Here is a 20,521-nt window from a genome sequence, read left to right as displayed (position 1 = left end):
GAGTTTTCATGGCAGAGTTTAGGAGTGGAAGAGTTGTATGAAGCAGAATACACTGTTCAAAGATAAGCTCCTATCTCATCCCCAAGCTTAGAAAATTACATAGGATATAAATTCTAAACAGATATTTTATAAATATTCAGTGGAGTAGTATGTTGCAGCAAAAAACAAACAGAAGTCGTGGCAACTGAAAAAGAAACAAAAAAGCTTATACTGGAATAAATATTTGTTATTAAAGTGCCAAACAACTCCTGTTTATGTATTTTCCAACCTATTTGCCTTTGACATGACTATTTGGGAAGTAGGCCCATTCACTGTCAATAACAACTGTTAGGATGCCTAAGCTAATGCAAGCTTAATATTTTATGCTTCTTGAAAATATGCTGAGGATGCAAAAATTATGGCTCCCTGATATATTCTAATTAAGATGTGTTAACATACTACCAGCCTACCGAAATATAAGACTTCTATCATTTATATATAATGTCCTGCTTTTGAATCAGACCACCTGGTCCAGTGCCCTGTTTCCCATAGAGGCCAGTCAGAAGATTTCCAGGAAACCCACAAACAGGGCAAATTGGCAAAATCATCCTGGGATTACAAATGTAAATTGCGATTTTTAAAAATCTTGGGTTTTTTTTTTTTAAACTATCCCATTATTGCTATACTGAGAAATCTTAACATGGAGGTGAATTGCATATAAAAATCTGTTGTAAGACAAACACCTCTGCCTGAACTCACAAAGCAACAATCATCAAACCACTCTGATATTTAAACAAATCTTCAATCTGACACTCCCCTATCACAAGGATTTTATACAACTTCCCCCCAAAGGGGGGGGGGGGCTATACAGAGAATACATGCTGCAGCATAATGGGCTGGGTTAAGGAAGGAGGGGTCTCTGGATTCTTTTGCTTTTATCGATGAAGTCAGATCCTTACCACATGCAGCAGTTTGCAGCTCAGAAGATAAAAATATTTGCGGTGTAGTTAATTAGGTCATATCCATTTAGCTCCTGGGTATTTTAAGAGAATTCTAAGCATCTTAACACTAATCCACATGCACAATAGGAGGGAAAAAGGAAGCAGTGGAAGACAATAAACGTGCCGGGGGCGTGGGGGGGGGGAGGTTTTCACACTGATGCAGAGTGGCTGAAAAGGCAATGTGAAGAATATTTATTAGGAAACAAAACACAAAGGCAAGTTCTGGGGGAAAAAACTCCTGTATGGCTGCCCCCAGAATGGATAATCCAAAGGCTCTTTGAGTAATATTGCATTAGCCACCTTGAAACAAACAAAATCTCTTAATATCCAAAGCAAAATATCTTCTTTTTTCTCTCTCTCTCTCTCCTCAATACAAGAAAGCCTCCACTGGGGGAAAAATACTAATAATCTTCCCCTGTTCCACGCACACACACAGACTCCTCTCCCACCATCACCCCACCAGTTCTTTTTAGCAACAGTACTCACTCTGTTAAAGCGTTTGGCTTGAAACAGATGCCCATTCACTCTGTACAGCTTCCTCCATCTTCTGGCTCCGCGACGGTAGATTGATTCTAAGAAGGAAATTAAAAAGGTGTAAAGCAGGAGCATAGTAATACCACACACACACCCTACATTGAGCAAGTTGTGACTTAGAACAATCTTGCTTTCCTGAACATCCACGCACAGCTAAATATTGCTGGTAACAGAATCTGATGTCAAAAAAGCGTCTGGAGGATGTGCCTTCCCCCCCCCCCCTCCCTCTCCCTTTCCTCCATCTCCCCCCCTTCCCCTCCTCACATGATTATAATCTTGTTACAGTTCTGTGGCTGTTTGCGGCTTCAAGCTCAGGTGAGATGGAGAGAGATAACTGGGTTAAAGAAACAGATTCCCTCTCTAACCCTCATATTGTTCCCTTCCGTGTGCCAGCCACACAAGCAAAGCTCCGAGATGCACATTAGTTTACAATGATGGTATAGGCAGCAAAGCAAACAATATAAATCTCTGCCCGGCTATGGCTCTCTCATTTTCTCCATCCTAGAAGATGATGTCACCCGGTATCTTTTTTTTTTTTCCATAAGGAAGCAACAATGCTAGTGTGCTTTCAATACGGGGCTCATTGTCATTGCACAGTCTTGATGAAATACCTTTAAAAAAATATACTGGAACTATATCCACCTTAAGAAAATGGAGAGCACCAGAGAGATACACTCATACATTAGTTTGTTGCACCATGCACGCGTCTCGTTAGATGAAACTGGATTGATAGTCATAATTTATCCTCACAGTGGCTGCAAGGCAAGTCACAATTATTCAGACTTTAAAGAGTGGAAACCGAGTCTGACAGGTAGGGATTTGCCAAAGGCCATTCAAATCTCAGCCAAGTCCACCTTATCCCGATGGGGAGGAGAGATGTGGCTCAGCAAGAGTAGAAATGCTTTGCACACAGAAGGTCGCCAACCTAAGCCTCAGTATCTCCAGTGAGTTTTCAGGTAGCAGGTTTGGGAAAGGCCATTCTTCACCTGAGATCTGGAGAGCTCTTACCAGCCACAGCCAATCAACTGACTTAGATAGCCCAGGGTCACAGACAACCCCTTAAGGTCGCTGCCCACCCAGAAACAAAACGAGCAGCAACAGCACTCATTTGTAGTTAAATGGAGGGGTGCAGTTAGGTTTTGGCCCACCAATCCCACATTCATTTCTCAAAGAACACCCCTTAGGGTTGCCAATGTCCAGGTAGGGCCTGGAGATGTCCTTGAATGAAAGCTGCTTTCCAGACAAGGGAGTTCAGTTACCCTGGAGAAAACGGCTGATTTGGAAGGTGGACCCTATGGCATTATATCCCATTCCCAAATCCCTCTCTCCCCAAGCTCCACCCCCCCCAAATCTTCAGGTATTTCCCGACCCCACCCCACCCCCTTCAAACTGGCTTTGATGATGGGAGTTTTCAGGAAGGGGGGGGGGGGGGGGGGGGAAGATAAAAAAATGTAGGTGTTCCGAACTGGGCATTGTATCAGAATTTTGTATTAGTGCTAGAGTACATCATAAAGGTAAAGGTTTCCCTTGCTCGAAAGCTAGTCGAATCTGACTCTGAGGATCAGTGCTCATCTCCATTTCCAAGCCAAAGAGCCAGCACCGTCCAAAGATGTTTCCGTGGTCATGTGGCTGGTGTGACTAAATACCGAGGCGCACGGAACGCTTCCCACCGAAGCAGTACCTATTTATCTACTTGCAATTTCTTGCTTTCAAACTGCTAGGTTGGCAGGAGCTGGGGCCAGAGACGGGAGCTCACGCTGTCACGTGGCACTTGGGTCTCGAACTGCCAAACTACAGACCTTCCGGTCTGCAGCTCAGCGTCTTAACCTCTGAGCCACCGCAGCTCCTCAGAGTACATCATACACATGCAATTTTTAGCACGCGCCAACACAGCTATAGGATTTTCAGAAACCATTCGGCACTTTCTCTTTTCCTGCATGCTGGGCAGCCTTCAAAGCATTCTGCCAGAACAAGCCACAATCACCTTGATGAGATTTGCAGTGACAGCACTTATTTAGGATCAGAGCTCCTCCAGCCAAACTGATGTAATAAGACAATCTTGAAGCATTTAACACAGGGGGAGGGGGATGGCTTGTTTGTGCACGCTGCTTGTTCTGTTTTGAAAATTCTCAAAGTTATTTTCACCAGTAATGGGAGTGCTACAGTTTTTGCTAATGTGGAAATAACTGTGTTTTCCAAACAAATTTACCAGTTATAAACCAGCTTAAATTCAGATACAGCTAACCTGAAAACAACTCAGGTGGGTAGCCGTGTTGATCAGAAGCAGCAGACCAAAGTTCGAGTCCAGCAGCACCTTTAAGACCAACAAAGTTTTATTCATGGTATAAACTTTCCTGTACATGCATCTGAAGAAGTGTGCGAGCACATGAAAGCTCATACTTTGACTAAAACTTCGTTGGTCTTAAAAGTGCCACTGGACTTGAACTTAACAATTCTTTCTCTTTAAAGGAAGAAAGTCCACAAGAATGGCATTAAAGAAAAAGATTTTTATTTTTTTTTGGTATTTTTGCATTTTTGTGTGTGCCCGTGCCTGGAAGTCATGGCGACCTCTGGCAACTCCTACTGGGGCATGGTGGATGCTCAGAGAAGTGGCTTCATAGCCTGCCTCTGCCTCCCAGCCCTGGTATCCTTTGGAGGTCTCCCATCCAAGTACTTGCCAGGGCCGGCCCTGCTTAGCTTCCGAGATCTGATCAGATCGGGCTTGCCTGGGCTATCCAGGTCAGGGCACATTAAACAGAATTTTAAAGGGAGGGTCACAGAATGAACTCCAAGGATTTTTTTAAAAATACGTAAGTAACAAAATAATAGGCAAGAAGTACAACTGCTGATTATCCCACAGTCCTAACAAAAGCTGGGATACAGAGAAGTGCTTTAGTTTCGGAGGGCAGCCGTGTTGGTCTGCAGTAGAACAGATTCGAACCCCGCAGCACCTTCGAAATCAACAAGTGACTGAGGCTGTAAGCTTTCAAAAGTCAAAGCTTCCCTCCAGATATGAGTAAGAACGGAGATTGGCCAAAGATCTGATGCAACACGGATTTTAAGTATTATAATTAGCAACTATCTTTTTATTTATTTTCCTCAGTGCACCTAGACCCTGTTCTCTGCCATACCTTGAGTTTGTGTCTTGTAGAAATAAAGTTTGTGTAACTTGAGAGAGACTGCACAAGTCCTTACCCATTTGCCTGGCCACCTGGCATGCTACTGAGGCTGGCTTGGGGCAACCCATGTTAGAGAGGGGCTGGATTTTAGAGAGGCTGGATGTTAGAGAGGTGGCATCGATGGGGGGGGGGGCAAAGCTAGTCTTGCCCAACGACGTGACAGAGACCACATCAGATCTGTGACAAATAGAATTTTTAATTTTTTCCTTAGGAAACCTACCCTCACCCAAGGCAGGTCAAACGCTGGTTGTCAAACTCTCTTCAATTTGTCATACCGCATAGGGTTGCTTCTTTGTAAAAATCTCGCCTGCCTATACTGCCTCGGGTTCATAGAACTAGTTGTATGAGCCTTTGGACCCTGTCTAGGATATTCTTATGTAGGTGGCTTAAACAAAACACCATCTTAGAGGAACAGCATTTACTATGCTGCACTTGCTCTGAAGGCATGGAAAACTCTGTCAAAAGTCACTGAGCATTAGTAAGCTCTGACGGAGATATCGTTCACATACAGAAACCAGAACTGTATGTACTGTGAGCCTAGCTTGAGAATATCTCTCCCCTTACCCCAATTTAGGACAACTCATTACTTCTTCAAAGACTAACTCCATTTTCTGCATACACGGTCAGTAGCCTAGACTGGCTATCTTGACCAGTCAGAAAGTAAAGGATTTGAGGGTGGGGGTAGGGAACCATACAAAAACAAAACCTTGAGGTGAGTTTTTATTTCAGTGCCTATTATTAGAATGCTCGTAAGGAATTTTAACCGTTTCTATGGCAACTGAATATCCTAAAGCATTCATGGTCTGAGATAATACATTTCAAAAACAAACTATGTGGCACCACAGTACCTTGAAATTCAGGGAAACAATGTCTAAAATTAAAATTGCAGCCAAAACAGGCATTAGACAAACAAGTTCACTAGTTCTAACTTCCATGGGTTAGTGTGACGAACGTGTGCGAGCATTTGTAGAAGGCCCCTTTGCAGCTCTTCTAGTTCTGTGAGTCTCCAGCAGAAGGATTTCCCCTCAATATGAATTCCCTCAATTCTTCCAGAGAACAAGAATGATCACAGCTCAGTGGTTTGTAAGACATCCCATCCCGAGACCACCTCGTCTTCATCTCCTACCCCAAACATCCCAAGTCCCTGTAAAAAGAGGCTGACCATCCCGAACGTATGAAGCTGCCTACTATCAAGCCTCACTATTGGACCATGCAAGCTCAATATTGTCCGCTCTGACTGGCAGGAGCTCTCCAGGGATGGAGCCGGAGAAAAATTAAGATCCTTGAAGTGGACATGTCACGGCCTGCACCTTCGGCATACTAAGTGTGTGTTCACCCTGAGCAGTGGTCTCTCCCCAAAGAACCAAAGATCCAGAGTCTTGTGGAAAGCACGAAACCTCCGATATACACATGTACCTTTGCTGCCCGCAGGAGTTTCCCATACTGCAGGGATAGCTCTACACACGTACGCAGATACATATGCTGAGCTCTCCGCTCCAGCGAAGTATACATAGGTATTTAAGATTCTAAGAACGTCTTACTGTGTTTCTACAGCATCATTTGAACAAGGTTGCTAGACATCCTACATGACCAGGCACGGGGAAAACAGGTTGCTTACCTGTAACTGGTGATCTTCGAGTGGTCATCTGTGCATTCACACCTCTGGGATATAGTGCGCCTGTGCCGCCCTCGATCGGTTCCTCTTGAAAGTAAAAGGGATTTTCGCGCTCGCTGGCCATTCACCCGCCGGCCCCACTGCGCATGACCAAGGGAGGGGCACGACAATCCCGCCAGTTCCTTCTGACCGCTGCCATCAGTCTAGAGTAATAAAAAGGAGAGGACCGAAAGCAGAGGAGAAGGAGGATGGGTGGTGTGAATGCACAGATGACCACTTGAAGATCACCAGTTACAGGTAAGCAACCTGTTTATCTTCTTCATGGTCTCTGTGCATCACACCTCTGGGAGATTAGAAAGCAATACAAACCTACCTGGAGGAGGGTGCCGAAGGTCCTAGACTTATGCTGCCTGCAACACTGCCCATCCCACCATGGGACGTTGATGAAGACGTACGTCCAGGGTGTAATGCTCCATGAACGTGTGGGGGTAGCCCAGGTTGCTGCTTGACAGATGTCAGTGAGTGACAAACCTCTCAGGAAAGCTGTGGACGAGACCACTGCCCGAGTAGAAAGTGCTCGGAGCAGACCCAGAAGTGGCTGTATGGCCAGTAAGTAGCACAGTTTGATGGTTTCCACAATCCACCCAGATAGATGTTGCAAAGAAAGCTTCTTCCCCTGCACAGGTGTGCTAAGGAGACAAACAAGGCCAGTGACTGACAGAATGACCTTGTCCTATCGAGGTAGAAGAGTATGGCTCTCTTGACATCTAGCGTATGAAGATGGCGTTCCTTGTTGTTCATAGGGGACGGGAAGAACAGCAGAAGAGTAATGTCCGCTCGCAAATGGGACTCGGAAACAACCTTGGGCAGGAAAGAGACATCTGGGCCCAAGGTGATACCATAATGGTGAAAAACCAAATACAGAGAATCCCAACGGAGTGCAGAAAATTCACTCACTCATTGTACTGATGGAATGGCTACTAGGAAGGCCGTCTTCCACCTGAGAAGCTGCAGGCTAAACGTGGCCATGGGCTCAAATTGGTAGCCCGTTAATCTGGACAGTACTAGAGATAAACCCCAAGAAGGAGTCGGTCCATGAGCCAGAGAAGGATGACTAGTGAGGCCCTCAGAAACTGCTTCATCTGCGGGTGAGGGGGAAAAATGGAATAGCCACCCACTGCAGGATACTAGGTGGAAACGGCGGCTAAGTAGACCCTAAAGAAGAGCAACTAAGACCCAAGTCCAGGTGGGTAGATAAGAATCCGACAACTATCCTCAAGTCCATAGGGGGCACTGGCAAACCCAACGACTCGAGGTATGACAGGTATTCCCCCCCCCATCCCTACATAGGAAGCGCATGTAGCTGGCTTCCGACAGTTCAACAGAACAAGGTCTATCCTGTTTCTGAACTGCGCTAAGGAATTCTCCACGCTGTGAGTTAGAGGTGTGGTGAAGCGCTCGGCCATCCTGAGCCAGGAGGAGATCTGGTGCCGGGGGGGAGATGTATGTCTGTACCCTGGGACATGTGGAGCAGAGTCGGGAACCAGTGCTGACGTGGCTACCAAGGTGCCACTAGCATGCATTGAGGTAGTTCTTCCATGACCTTGCTCAGCCCTCTGGTTAATAGAAGAATTGATGGGAGCAGATACATGTGCCTGTGCGACCATGGGAACAAGAGGCCGTCCCCCAGAGATGAAGGGTCCTGTCCCACCCTAGTACAGAACAGATGACACCTAGCATTCTGATGCATCGCAAACGCACCGATTTTTGGGTGATCCCGTCTGTGGAAGATTGGTTGGAGGGAAGCCCAGGTGAGCTTACCTCCCTGCTTGGAAAGTCCACATACACATTGAGCGATCCTGGCAGGTGAGCAGCAATGATGAACACGCCCCAGGATTGACACTCAGTCCAAATCTCCCAGGCCAGTCGACAGAACCCCCTGGACACTGTCCCACCTTGCCTGTTCAGGTAACAAGTGCGGTGGTGTAGTCTGTCAGGGTTGCCACCATATGATGAGCCATGAGGTGGCGAAAAGACCTTAGAGCATATTGGATGGCGAGCAGATCCAGGAAGTTGATGTGGTTGTGTGCCACATGCGGTTTCCATGTGACGCCTACACACACACTGTGGAGGTGAGCCCCCCCATCCCCATAGGGATGCATCCGTGGTTAGGGTCATTACGGGGCTGGGTGCTAGAAATGGGGCTCCCTGAAGGAGGTTGTCTGGAGATTCCCAGCACTGCAGGGAATTCAGTACTTGCACAGGTAGCACAGACCGTAGAGACAGTGGCTGCCACTGTGGGTGGAAACGTTAGGGGAACCACAGCTGAAAAGGTCTCATCTGCAGTCTGGCAAAGACAAGGATCACTGTGGTGGTGGGCCATCAGGTTCAAGAGCAGTTGAATCTGCCTCGCTGATGCATCTTCCTGTGCTTTTATCAGGTTGATGAGAACACTAATGTCTTCCACCCTAGGGAGGGAGAAAGACTCGGCAGACAGTTGAATCCAAAAATGCTCCAACAAACTGGACTCTCAAAAAAGGAAGGAGCATTGACTTTTCCAGGTGTACCCTCAGGCCCAGCGCGTCAAAGGTGACTAGTGTAAATTGATAGGGTTGAGCAGAGTCGCTTAGGAGCTTGCTACCAGCAACCAATTGCCTATGTACGGAAAGATCCATACACTGTAGACGGAGGTATGCCGCGATGACAAACATCATCTTGAAAAGACTCTGGGCGTAATAGAGAGTCCCAGAGGAAGGGCCTTGTATTGAAAATGGCCTTCCGCGACTGCAAAACGCAAAAACTTCCTGAGAGATGGTGGGTAGTTATATGAAATATGCATCTTGCAAGTCCAAGGTTACCATCCAGACACTCTCGCCGGGGGCGCGGGGGGGGGGGGGGAATGCTTCGAAATGTTGTCATTCGGAAATTAAGATATGAGATAAATTGGTTGAGTCCCCTGAGGTCCTTTTGAAGAAGGTTCTGGATTTCTTTCAGGAATGTACTGGATAGTGGAGTGTTATGAAATTGGGGCCTCGGGTACATGGACAAATTCTATGAGGTACCCTTTTCCGATGATGGACAGCACCCACCGGTCTGATGTTATTCGCTGCCAAGCAGCCAAGTAGGGAGACAGGCGGGTATGGGTGGGATGACAAGAGCCAAAGGCTCTGCTCAGAATCTGTCGGAGTCTCAACCTAGGCTGAGAGACGGAAGAGAAAATTTGGTTTGTGCCCGTAAGGGCAGGAAGACACTGTGGGTGAGCATTGCCACTGCGCTTCCAAGGACTTAAGAGAGGATCTGCGAGATCATGGCTTGTTCCAGGATTTTGCTTTGGATAGTTTAGGAGCCGACGTGACACCTAAATTCCGCGACCTCTTTATACTTTCGCCCAGGTCTTGCAGGACCGTATCAGTCGTGGCACTGAAAAAAGACCCTCATCTTCGAATGGAAGATCCATAATGAAGGTCCTGGTGTCCCGCGGTAGGGCAGTAGAACACAACCAGGCATGACGGTGGAAGGTAACTGTTGAAGTCAGCGTTGTGGCAGCCGCATCTAATGTGTGCTTAGCTACACTGAGCTGATGCTTAGTCAAAGCATTCCCTCCTTCTGAAGCATGCGAACCTGAGGGTTAGTGTCCTCAGGGAGGGTTGCAATAAATTAGACATCCACTCCCAACGAGCAAAGTGATACCTCCCCCTGCATGTTGTATAGTGGGAGATCTTGATGTCAAGAGCTCTCGCAGAATAAAATTTCCTTCCAAATGAATCAAGTTTCCTTCCTTCTTTCTCAGAGGGGGTGGAATGACTGCAACTGCCCTTGGAGGAAGAAGTGACTATGACAGAATTAGGATTAGGGTGGGTAAACAGAAATTCAGCACCCTGCTCCTGCACTTTATACATATGATCTACCCTCCGTCTCGAGACAGGTGTAGATGCCATGTGAGACCACGGGATTTTAGCTTGAAGGAGGACCGAAGTCATCGGTAAGGCAACCAGTGCAGAAGTGTCCATCTGGAAGATATTGAACACGGAGTCTGTTCCAGTAGGCGGGGGCTGTACCGTAGACAGAATGAGTGTGCTAGCCAGCCACTTGATGAAATCACCGTAGGATTTCAAGTCGTCCGAAGGGGAGATTGGAAGGTCATCGCCCACTTGTTGTGACGAGAGTTCCACCGGAGGACAGGGTTTTTCGCCCCCTGATTGGGAGGAGGCGTCTGAAGAGGTGAGTGCTCAGACGGCTCGAAAAATGACATAGGTCACATCGGTATCGATGGAATCGGGTTTGATGCTCTTTAAACTTTGAAACTGTCGGGGCAACGGCTTGGGAGGTTTGCCCGTCAATCCTGACAGATGGGGCCTTGCGAACTCCACCACTGAAGGAGGATTTCGATACCAGGAAATGCTCCGTGGTCTGAGTGCGAACTTTCGACACTGGAAGACCGGGAGATCTGTGACAAGACCATATCATGCTCAGAGTCCGTGAGCTGGATAAGACGCAGCGAAGGCGACCGAGGTACACCTTGTGGCTGCTATCGGCACTGAGAGTCAAGTAAAGCAGCCCCCGATTGCATAGGGAGAGTTTTCTTATGCTTTTTAAGCTTGACTGGCCAATCAACCTTGCCTTCCCTGCATTATTTGGAGGAAGTAAGGGCTAAGGACTGAGATGTCCGGGTCGAGAGTTTCAGCATCGGGCGATCAACATCTACGCGAGTTGATATCGGGAGCAGCGCAGCCATCAATGCCGAGGCGGCAGTCGACACTGACGCATGCCCTGAAGTGTCCTGTGATGACATCGGTGAAAGCGCTAACTCCAAGAGCGCAACGCGAAGTCTAGCAGCTCTGTTCTTCCTTGTCTGCTTCGAAACTTTGCACAATGAGCACAAGAGTTCACTCGGTGCAATTCCCCGAGGCACAAAAGACAAAGTGAGTGTCCGTGTGTGAGGGGCGGTGGCTATCTTTCTGCCGCACGAAAGGCACCGTTTAAAGAAACCCCACCTCTTGGCCATAGGCCGGGAGAGGGGGGAGGGACACACGGCAGTGTTCAAAAAGAAATAAATCCGCAGAAACAAAGTCCTTTCACTTAGTAAAAATAAACAAGAAGAAAAACAAGGAATAAGCGTAACTTTTTTTACCGACCGAAGCTGAGAAGATCCTACCAGCATGGCGGTCAGAAGAAAGCCGGCGGGATTGTCATGCCCTTCCCTTAGTCATGTGCAGTGGGGCCGGCACATAACTGGGGAATGGGAGCGAAAATCCCTTTCGCTTTCAAGAGCAACCGATCGAGGTTGGCACAGGCGCACTATATCCCAGAGGTGTGATGCACAGAGACCACAAAGATCAGTTGCTCACAGAGCCAACAAAAGGGGTAGTGATCTTGGACTTGGTTCTAAGTGAGTCTTGAGACCTGGTGTGATATGCAGATGTTGTACCCAACTGGGAACAGTGCATGTCTATGGAAAATTACCCCCGAAGTCCAAAGCAGTACATTTTATTTCAAAAGAGGGAAGTTCGCAAAAATGAGAAATAAAAGGAAGCTGAATGGGAGGCTCAAGCAAGCCAAATCCTCTACAGGAAGCTTGGAAGCTAAATTGAAACCACACTAACTGAAGTCCAGAGAGAATGCATTTCCCAGTTTAGGAAAGGCACAGCCAAGTCTAAAAGGATAAATGTGGTTTACAACCCAAGTCAAGGAAGCCAATAAAAGACAAAATGTTCCTTTTCAAACATGGAAGGTCTGCCCCAATGACTTGAACAGAAGGGACCACAGAGTCTGGCAAAAAGGTGCTGAGTTCATAATCGGGCAAGGAAGATGAAGACGACGACAAAGACAAAGAAGAGATTGGATTTATACCCCCACACACACTTGGAGTCCCAAAGCGACTTACAAACTCCTTTCCCTTCCCCTTCCCACAACAGACACCCTGGGAGGCAGGTGGGGCTGAGAGAGCTCTCTTAAGAACTGCTCTTTCAAGGATAGCTCTGACAGAACTATAGCTTGCCCAAGGTCATCTAGCAGCTGCAAGTGGAGGAGTCGGGAATCAAACCCGGTTCTCCAAGTTAAGAGTCCGTGCACTTAACCACTACACCAAACTGACTCTCAAAGAGTATTTAAGGTGTGAATTATTAAAGGCATCAAGACAAACAACATGCATTTTTAAAATATTTGTTCAGCGTCGGAAACCAGGTATACAGTTGGGCCTTTGGACGACCAAGGAATAAAAGGATTGCTAAACGAAGATGGGGAGATGGCAGAGAAGCTACATGAATTCTTTCCATCTGTGTTCACTGTGAGAAGTACAGGGCATGTCCAGGTGACAGTACCTATTTCCAGTTCTTCAGAACAGAGTCTGAAGAAACTAAGTCGAATTGAGGTGACAAGATATAAAGTTCTATCTAGACCTATTGAGGAAATTAAAAACCAGTAACTCTATGGGTATGGATGGCATACACCAGGAGTTCTTAGAGAACCCAAATGAGAAACTGTTGCTCTACTAACCAATGCAATGTAATACCATTCCAGCTGGAATTTAAACTTCCACTGACTTCCAAATACTGTGTTGAGTCATTTATACATTTATTTTCAATTATCTGTCAAGGGACACTGCCTGAGGCAAAAGTAATATTTGAAGATGCCCCTATTACTCCACCTGGATTACTACTGGAATCTTTGCAGGCTACATGAAATGAGGCATGCACATCAGGTTTTGCCTTTGACACTCTCTCTGCAGAGCAAGCGATCCTTTTGTCTATGCTTAGATTCTTAAATAGCATCAAAAATGAAGTCAGAACCAAGTAAGACACTTCTGTAAATATAATTCAGGAGGGGCAGTCTCTTGAACTACCTAGTCATTAAGTGCTAGGGGTAAAATGTTAGCAAATAAAGTGACGTACATGTTTTCAGAACCCTTAAAACATGTTTAGGTGTACAGATATAAATACAGGCCTTAATAAGCAGGTATGCAAAATACGGGGGGGGGGGAATTAAGGTGAGTTCCAATTTACTTAAAGTCAATACAGCTTTGACAGCTGAGAGAGAGACAACTGAGAGATTGTTTTGTCCAAAATGTCTCCATTTCCACAATTCTCCCCCTGCCCCAACAGTGGCGTGGACAGCACAATTCACAGCAGAAATGCCACTGCTCATAACAAAAACACCCTCAAGGGGAAAACTCTTAAGCACAAATACCTTCAAACTCAAGAATTAAAACTGAGCTGACAGAATTCTGGTGCTGGTTAAGAGAGGTTGTTACTTCAGATAAAGGACATCAACCAGCTTCCTGAAGAAGCCTGCAGAAGCCGAGTGGTCTCAGTTCCATGGAAAACATCTCCAGGGCTCCAGCCCAGGGCAGTGGTCGGCCAGCTTCTTGGTCCCCATCTGCTTTACATTTATCTTATGCTGTATTTTCCTTTTAACTTGCCATGATGTAGCATAATAGCTGAGATGACAAACTACAGTAATTTTATTTATTTATTTATTTTTCGTATTTATACCCCACCCTCCCCGTGGGTTCAGGGCGGCTTACAGGGGCCAGGCAAAGCCTTGCCATGATAAAACACAATATACATAAAATTTAAAAACATACAGTACATATTTAAAAATTCTAATTTAAAGTGCTCAGTGTCTTCAGAGTCCAAAGATGACGGAACGTATGCCCGAAGTTCCTGGTAGACGGTTTAAGGCTCCATTCATGTTCAGGTTCAGGTGTTTTTCTCAGGGCCTCTTCCCACCCACAGCGATGGTGATATAGTGGGGGCGGCGGCTCCTACTCAGAAGCCTGGTGGAAGAGCTCCGTCTTGCAGGCCCTGCGGAACTGCATAAGATCCCGCAAGGCCCGGATCTCCCCCGGGAGCTCATTCCACCAGGTAGGAGCCGCCACCGAAAAAGCCCTTGCCCTAGTGGCGGCCAGTTTGACATCCCTGGGGCCTGGGATAGCTAGTAAATTTTGGGCCCCTGACCGTAGTGCTCTTGTTAAAAGGGTTGTTAACCGGCATCAAAAGGGAACAGGGATTGCCCATCAACAAAATATGCTGGTTAACAAAGTTTTTACAGCTCAGCAGTGCTGAGTGGGTGGCAGCTGTGGTGCGCTGCCTGTTACTCCTTTGCCCATTCACATATGAGTGAGCAGCAGAAGCACAGGAAAGGCATCCTAGCCAGTTTCTCGATACAGGCATCACATCGCTCTTAGCAGCAACAAGAGTGGTCGGTGCCCGTGGCCAAGAAGCCCTACCTTCCCCTCCTCTACAAGCAAGCAGCAGGGAGGATTTTCAGTGGTCTCCTGGATACAGGTATTGGCAGCACAGCAAGCCAGCCACACCCATGGCCGGGACCAAAGCTTGCTCCTCGGCCACCTGCTGCTGCTTCACAAGCAGGTGACATTTTGGCATGCTGGCTCACCGAGTCTGCTAATTAATCAGGTGTCAGATACCCCATTTTTTACTGTACAAAGCTCTGCTTCGAATCTCCATTCAGCCATCAACTCTGGGTGGCTTTAGCAAAACCAGTTTCTCTCCCCTCCTGCGTGCACCCCAGACAGCAAGCAGGACCTCAGGTGGCGATCTCAGAATGTGGACAGGCTCTCTTTGCTCCAAACTGGCAGAAATGGGTAAAGTGTCCTAGTATCATTCCCCCCCCCCCCCCCCAGTTAATAGCCAGATTTATTTTAAAACCAACAGCATACAATATCTTCTTTTATTGCTATGCCTACTTCTTCGGAATCTTACTGTTTTGATGACTCAATATTAGTAAAAACCCATGCCTTGTTTGTTGGTTGTCTGGAACACCATTTCCAACACTAAAGGAAGAACAGACAGCTAAGTGCCTTAGTTGACACTATGGGATTCCGCATAATCTATCCAACAAGGTGCTTATTTGCAATCTCTATCAGGGCTAATTAATTCTGAAGTGTCTCAATATAAACACTATTACTTAAATTCCAAGCCTCAGCTAAAATATTTTTTAAAAACCCTTCCCCCAGTTCTTCTTCTCTATTATGACATGGAGGGGTCTGACAAATTGCTCTAACACCACACCAAAATTTGGACCCTATTCTTCAGCATATTACATAAGCAACAAACAGGTGTTCCATCACAGGCAAGACATATAACAAACCGCTCTCAAGCCAGTATCACCCCAGTCTTTACCATGAAGCCCTGGACTGCATGTTAGATCCAAAATCTGTGCCTAGTTCCAGCCTCACCACTAAACCATCAGGAGAGTCCTACAAGCTTATGAGCTGCTCCTACCTTCAGTGGTTTGAAATACCCATTAAAGGAGTCACACTGTACTTACCTCTAAGCGTGAGCTGCCTCCACCCCAAGGACTGAAACCACGGCTTGTAGCACATTTGCAAATCATGCCTTTTGAGGTAGGTCTGCAGGCAGTTACCAGTCGCTTACCAGATTCAACCATCATAGGCGACAGAAAAGGGAGAACAGCAATATAACCCCTGGGGCACTCCCAGTCTCCTAACTATGATTTGACATTTAAGCTCCTGATTGTAGACTATCAGACTGATGTAAGAAACACCAGGACAGACCATGAGCAAGGTTTCCAAGCAAGCCTGAGCTAGCGCTCCAAGCGCCAGAAAATTCAACAGTGGATCCTTGGATGTGAGAACAACATCTGGCCTGAAGTCCTTAAAACATAAAGGAGCTACGAAAATGGTTGTAACTTTTGAGGCGGGTGTAACAGAAGAGGCATATGACATTAAACGTATAATGAGAAGCTCTAGAAATGCTATCATTCCAGCAGGTTGTACCTTAGCGGACCATCTGTGTAAAATCTTTACAATTTCCTGATCACTCCAGCAGCTTAGAGGCAATTTACAAGTAGAATTCTCATTGTAAAAGTTACACCAAAATGTCACCCCTGTTCCTCCTTTGTAGTGCATGTAACTACTATTTTCACAAAATGCTCCTATTAATTTTCTTCTACGATCGTATTATTAAAAAAGCAAGGCCAATCATCACAACTGTTCAGTGCTTACATGCAGTCTAGAAGTGAATTGGTTAGGATTCACAAGAGAGCAAGAAAATTAAATTTGTTCTGGTTTGTTGAGGTGTAGTGGTTTGGTGTAGCGGTTAAGTGCGCGGACTCTAATCTGGGAGAACCGGGTTTGATTCCCCACTCCTCCACTTGCACCTGGCTGGATGACCTTGGGCAAGTCGTAGTTCTGATAAGAGCTGTTCTTGAAAAAGAGCAGTTTCTGTCAAGAGCTCTCTCAGTCCCACCTACCTCACAGGGTGTCTTGTTGTGGGGAGGGGAAGGGAAAGGAGTTTGTAAGCCGCTCTGAGACACCTTCGGGTAGTGAAGGGCGGGGTATAAATCCAATCTCCTCTCCTCTCCTCCTCCTCCTTCTAAACAGCACAGGAGGATTACCTAGTTAATGGAAGACAGGGATCCTGGGGTTTGAACCGGGAGACTGAAGGTTTGATGCTGGGACTTACCCTGAGTGAACTATTCCAAACTGGGAACTGGTGTGCTCTACATCAGCCTTTGCAGCTGCCAGCCGGTATGAAGTCTCTAAGTACTACAAGCCTGGCCTTCTGTTCTTGGCTGGTCAACAAAATATCCAGCTTTTACATCTGACTTCAGGATCCTGGTTCAGAGTCAGGCACAACACTCACAAACCCAGCCTACCACTAACAAAATACTTGTGTATGTTAAAATGTATTCATTGCAGTGTAGGATTATAGTGGTAGATACGGGGGGAAGCCCAAATGCCCAGAGAGGCTGAACATTATCAGTGCAACCAAGACTGCAAGCCATCTGAAAAATCTTAACTTTCATTTTAAAAAGTAAAGAAACCCACCACTTTCTGATTCTTCTAAGCCACTGTTCAAAAGGGACCACTACAGCAGCAAATGAGTATTGGACTGCATTCTAGCCAGCCATGACCCATCTTAGATCAGAATAAGAAGCCATGGGCTTCAGATGGAGGAGGAGGAAGAGGAGGAGGAGATTGGATTTATACCCCGCCCTTCACTCGGAGTCTGAGAGTGGCATACAAACTCCTTTCCCTTCCCCTCCCCACAAGAGACACCCTGCGAGGTAGGTGGGGCTGAGAGAGCTCTGACAGAAACTGCTCTTTTCAAGAATACCTCTGACAGAACCATGGCTTGCCCAAGGTCATCCAGCAGCTGCAAGTGGAGGAGTGGGGAATCAAACCCGGTTCTCCCCGATTAGAGTCCGCACACTTAACCACTACACCAAATTGGCTCTAGGGTGATGGTACCCTAATCAATCAGTCAAGCTACCTAAAATAATGGCAAATGAAGGGGTTCATACAGAAGAGGAATGACGGCAACGGCAACAGGGAAGAAGAAAGAACTGCGTGAATATTACAGTCAGAGAGGAAGCTAGGCGTGCCATGATGAGAGGGATTCAAAAGGTCCAAGGAATGAGATTTCTCTCTTGTGTATTTATGATACTGTTCTCAAAAGGGCTCTGTGCAGCAACTATGCCATAGTGTGGTCTTGATGGGGAATCACTAGTCAGAGGCTCTGGACTTGGAATGGTCCTATGAATGCCTGGCTGGCACACTCCATCATGGAAACTCACGGGCTGACCTTGGGCCAGTCACTCTCAGCTTGACCTCCATCACAGGGTTATTCTTCTGATGACAAGAGAGGAGAAGGATTACATAAACCAGTTTTGGTCCCCGTTGGGGAGAAGAGTGGGGGGAGAAACAACTAAATAAGCAAATTGTTATACTAACTAAGAATGGTTGAGTCCTAGGACCAGCTTGAAAGCAGAATTATACAACTGGTGAGCATGTCTTCAGAGAAAGGTCTTCCCACAAAAAGGATCAAGCAGCTTAAATGATCAGCATGAACCAGGATAGAAGTAACTGCAAGCAACAAACACAGCAACCAGCACATCAGCCTACAAAAGATGACGCCGTGTCTGTCTTCTGGAAACAGAAGCAAATTTGGTTTTTTGTTTTTGAAAAAGAACTTACTCATCCTTAATCCATTTCTTTGTTAATTCTGCATGAATTCTAGGACATTGACTGAACCACAATAACTCTACAAAGAGCTTGGCACCAAAGAGAAATAAAGTCCAAGGTCCATGGTTAACCCTTCAAAGGAGAGAGGAAAATGGCAGCCAAGTATCAAAAGTGGACATACACATGTAAAACAGATTTGAGTTTGTCCTTGGATGACAAGAATCCTGTCATCTCCCCTGTGGGCCTGTTAACACTTATCACTCCCCCTTCCCATTCCCCTAAATCCCACACAATCTCATAAATGATTAAAAGGGAAAAAAATGACCCCATCTGCAACGCTCAGGGAAGTGTACCTGGTCTCCTGCGCGCACGCCCACGAGCCTGGGCACAGCCAATATGCCCAGATTAAAAATGGGCATCTACTTTGCCACCCTGCACAGAGCACAGTGTCTGCCACACTCCTCTTTGTCCTTGTAGCCCCTTCCAGGCCCCAGAAGGATAATTTCCAGGATTACAAAACCCACATGGAGGAATAGGCATGGGGTGTGTGTGCAAGGACAAGGGGGCAAAACCATTCCCACCTTTTCCACCAGTGCAGCTTTGCTGAGGAATGGCAAAACCCACAATGATTTTTCCTCTGTGCTGATCCTGTAACCCCAGGAATGATCTTTCTGGGGGCAGGAAGGGGCTGCAGGAACTGACAGGAATGTGGGGAAAGCTCCAAGCATGGCTGATCACTGTCACTAAGGAAGTGGCCAGTACACTGATGTTTGATGCTTCCTCCAAATATGTTTTCTCCCACAAAACAAAGAGTTCACACACCCATCAACAAAGTGCCTGATGAATATTTCAGTGGTCAAAGTGAATGAGGATCTTCATTAACCATAAAACAGCTTAGCCATGGTAAGGGAAACTGAAAGCTTCAAGTGAAAAAAAATATTTGAGGACTGTGTCAGCAACACTGAGTTAAAAAAGAGTAGATAGCTGGGGTCTTCAAGAAATCCTGCCCCCTGCCCTTTCTTCCTTAATCTCCGTGCATGGGGACAGCCTGCAATTGCTCAGTGGTAAGTAGAACTTTGATTCAACTGTAGGAAGTGGAAGCTGTTAGGTCATTATGAATTCACTTCTGAGAGCGTTTGTCAACAGGCCGACTATAATTATTGGTATTCTTCCCCAGCGACATTATTTCAGACAAATAATCCCCAAAACAGAAAACGTTTTAACATGATGAAGCACCAGAGATGCTTTTCCACAGTGGAAAAGGCATCCGTTTGGATCAGCTCTTCTGTGCAATCCCTCCCCCTGCTGGCAAGCTCAGAAACTGCATCATTTGGCAGCAACATTTAGTGAATCTTCACTTTCCAGACAAACAGCACGAAATTTCACATCATGTCTTGCATAACCTGTGGCCCCCCTTTCCCCATATGCGAATGACAGCATTAGATAAGAGTTGTGGCTCAGTTGTACACTGCACACTTTGTGCCATCGGGAGGTCCAAAGTTTAATTCCAGGCATCTTGAGCTAAACCATCTCAGACAGCAGACGCTGAGAAAGGGCCTTCTGCTGCCCAAGTCTGCAGCCAATCACAGAGCTGATCTGTACGGGCCATTGGTGAGATAAAGCAGCTCTGTAAGCTTATAAATATGCAGGTCAACCCTAGTTCTGCATCTCCATACCACAGTCTTCTGTTCAGCCAAATAGACATTGGAGGATAATATACCAAGTATTTATTTTGGGATTTCTATCCCGCCCTCTCCAAAGCGGGCTCAGGGCGGATCACAACAAATCGAGTCAAAGACTCATTTACAATAATCACATTAAAATCATTAAATCAATAAACAATAAAGTTGGTAGCAACAATATAAATCTGTTGGGGCCATAAGGTGGAATCAGAACGGGCCCTTTCAATGGGCTGGGAATGAGAGCAGGGAGGCCAACTAGATGCCCACCACCTCAACTGAAGGCCTGGCGGAACAGCTCTGTTTTGCAGGCTCTGCGGAACGATAAAAGGTCCTGCAGGTCCCGCATTCATCAAATGTACTAGGACTTGGGCTGTATTGGGATATAACAAACCATGATTGCAGTCTTCAAATATCGAAGGGCTGTCATGTAGAAAATGGAGCAGATCTACTCTCTCTTGCTCCGGATTGCAAGACTAGATCTAAGGGGTGGAAATTACAAGGGAGTCGATACTGGCTAAATATCAGGAGAGACTTCCTAACTGTAAGAGTGGTTGAGCAGTGGAACAGACTGCCTCGGGAGGTGG

General features: G+C 46.4%; 1 protein-coding gene across 1 annotated transcript in view; it reads right to left on the bottom strand.

Annotated features, from left to right (window-relative positions):
* The window catches only part of PRKCZ (protein kinase C, zeta), a 106,779-nt gene that overhangs the window by 35,864 nt on the left and 50,394 nt on the right, over nucleotides 1-20,521 (bottom strand). Inside the window, exon 6 of the mRNA XM_015410928.1 lies at nucleotides 1,467-1,552. Coding sequence (XP_015266414.1) covers nucleotides 1,467-1,552 — 86 coding nt within the window. The remainder of the gene's footprint in view (nucleotides 1-1,466; nucleotides 1,553-20,521) is intronic.

The sequence above is a fragment of the Gekko japonicus genome, unplaced genomic scaffold (assembly GCF_001447785.1).
Source record: "Gekko japonicus isolate JY-2015 unplaced genomic scaffold, Gekko_japonicus_V1.1 scaffold220, whole genome shotgun sequence".
Lineage (NCBI taxonomy): Eukaryota > Metazoa > Chordata > Lepidosauria > Squamata > Gekkonidae > Gekko > Gekko japonicus.
This window is presented reverse-complemented; position numbering and strand designations above follow the sequence as displayed.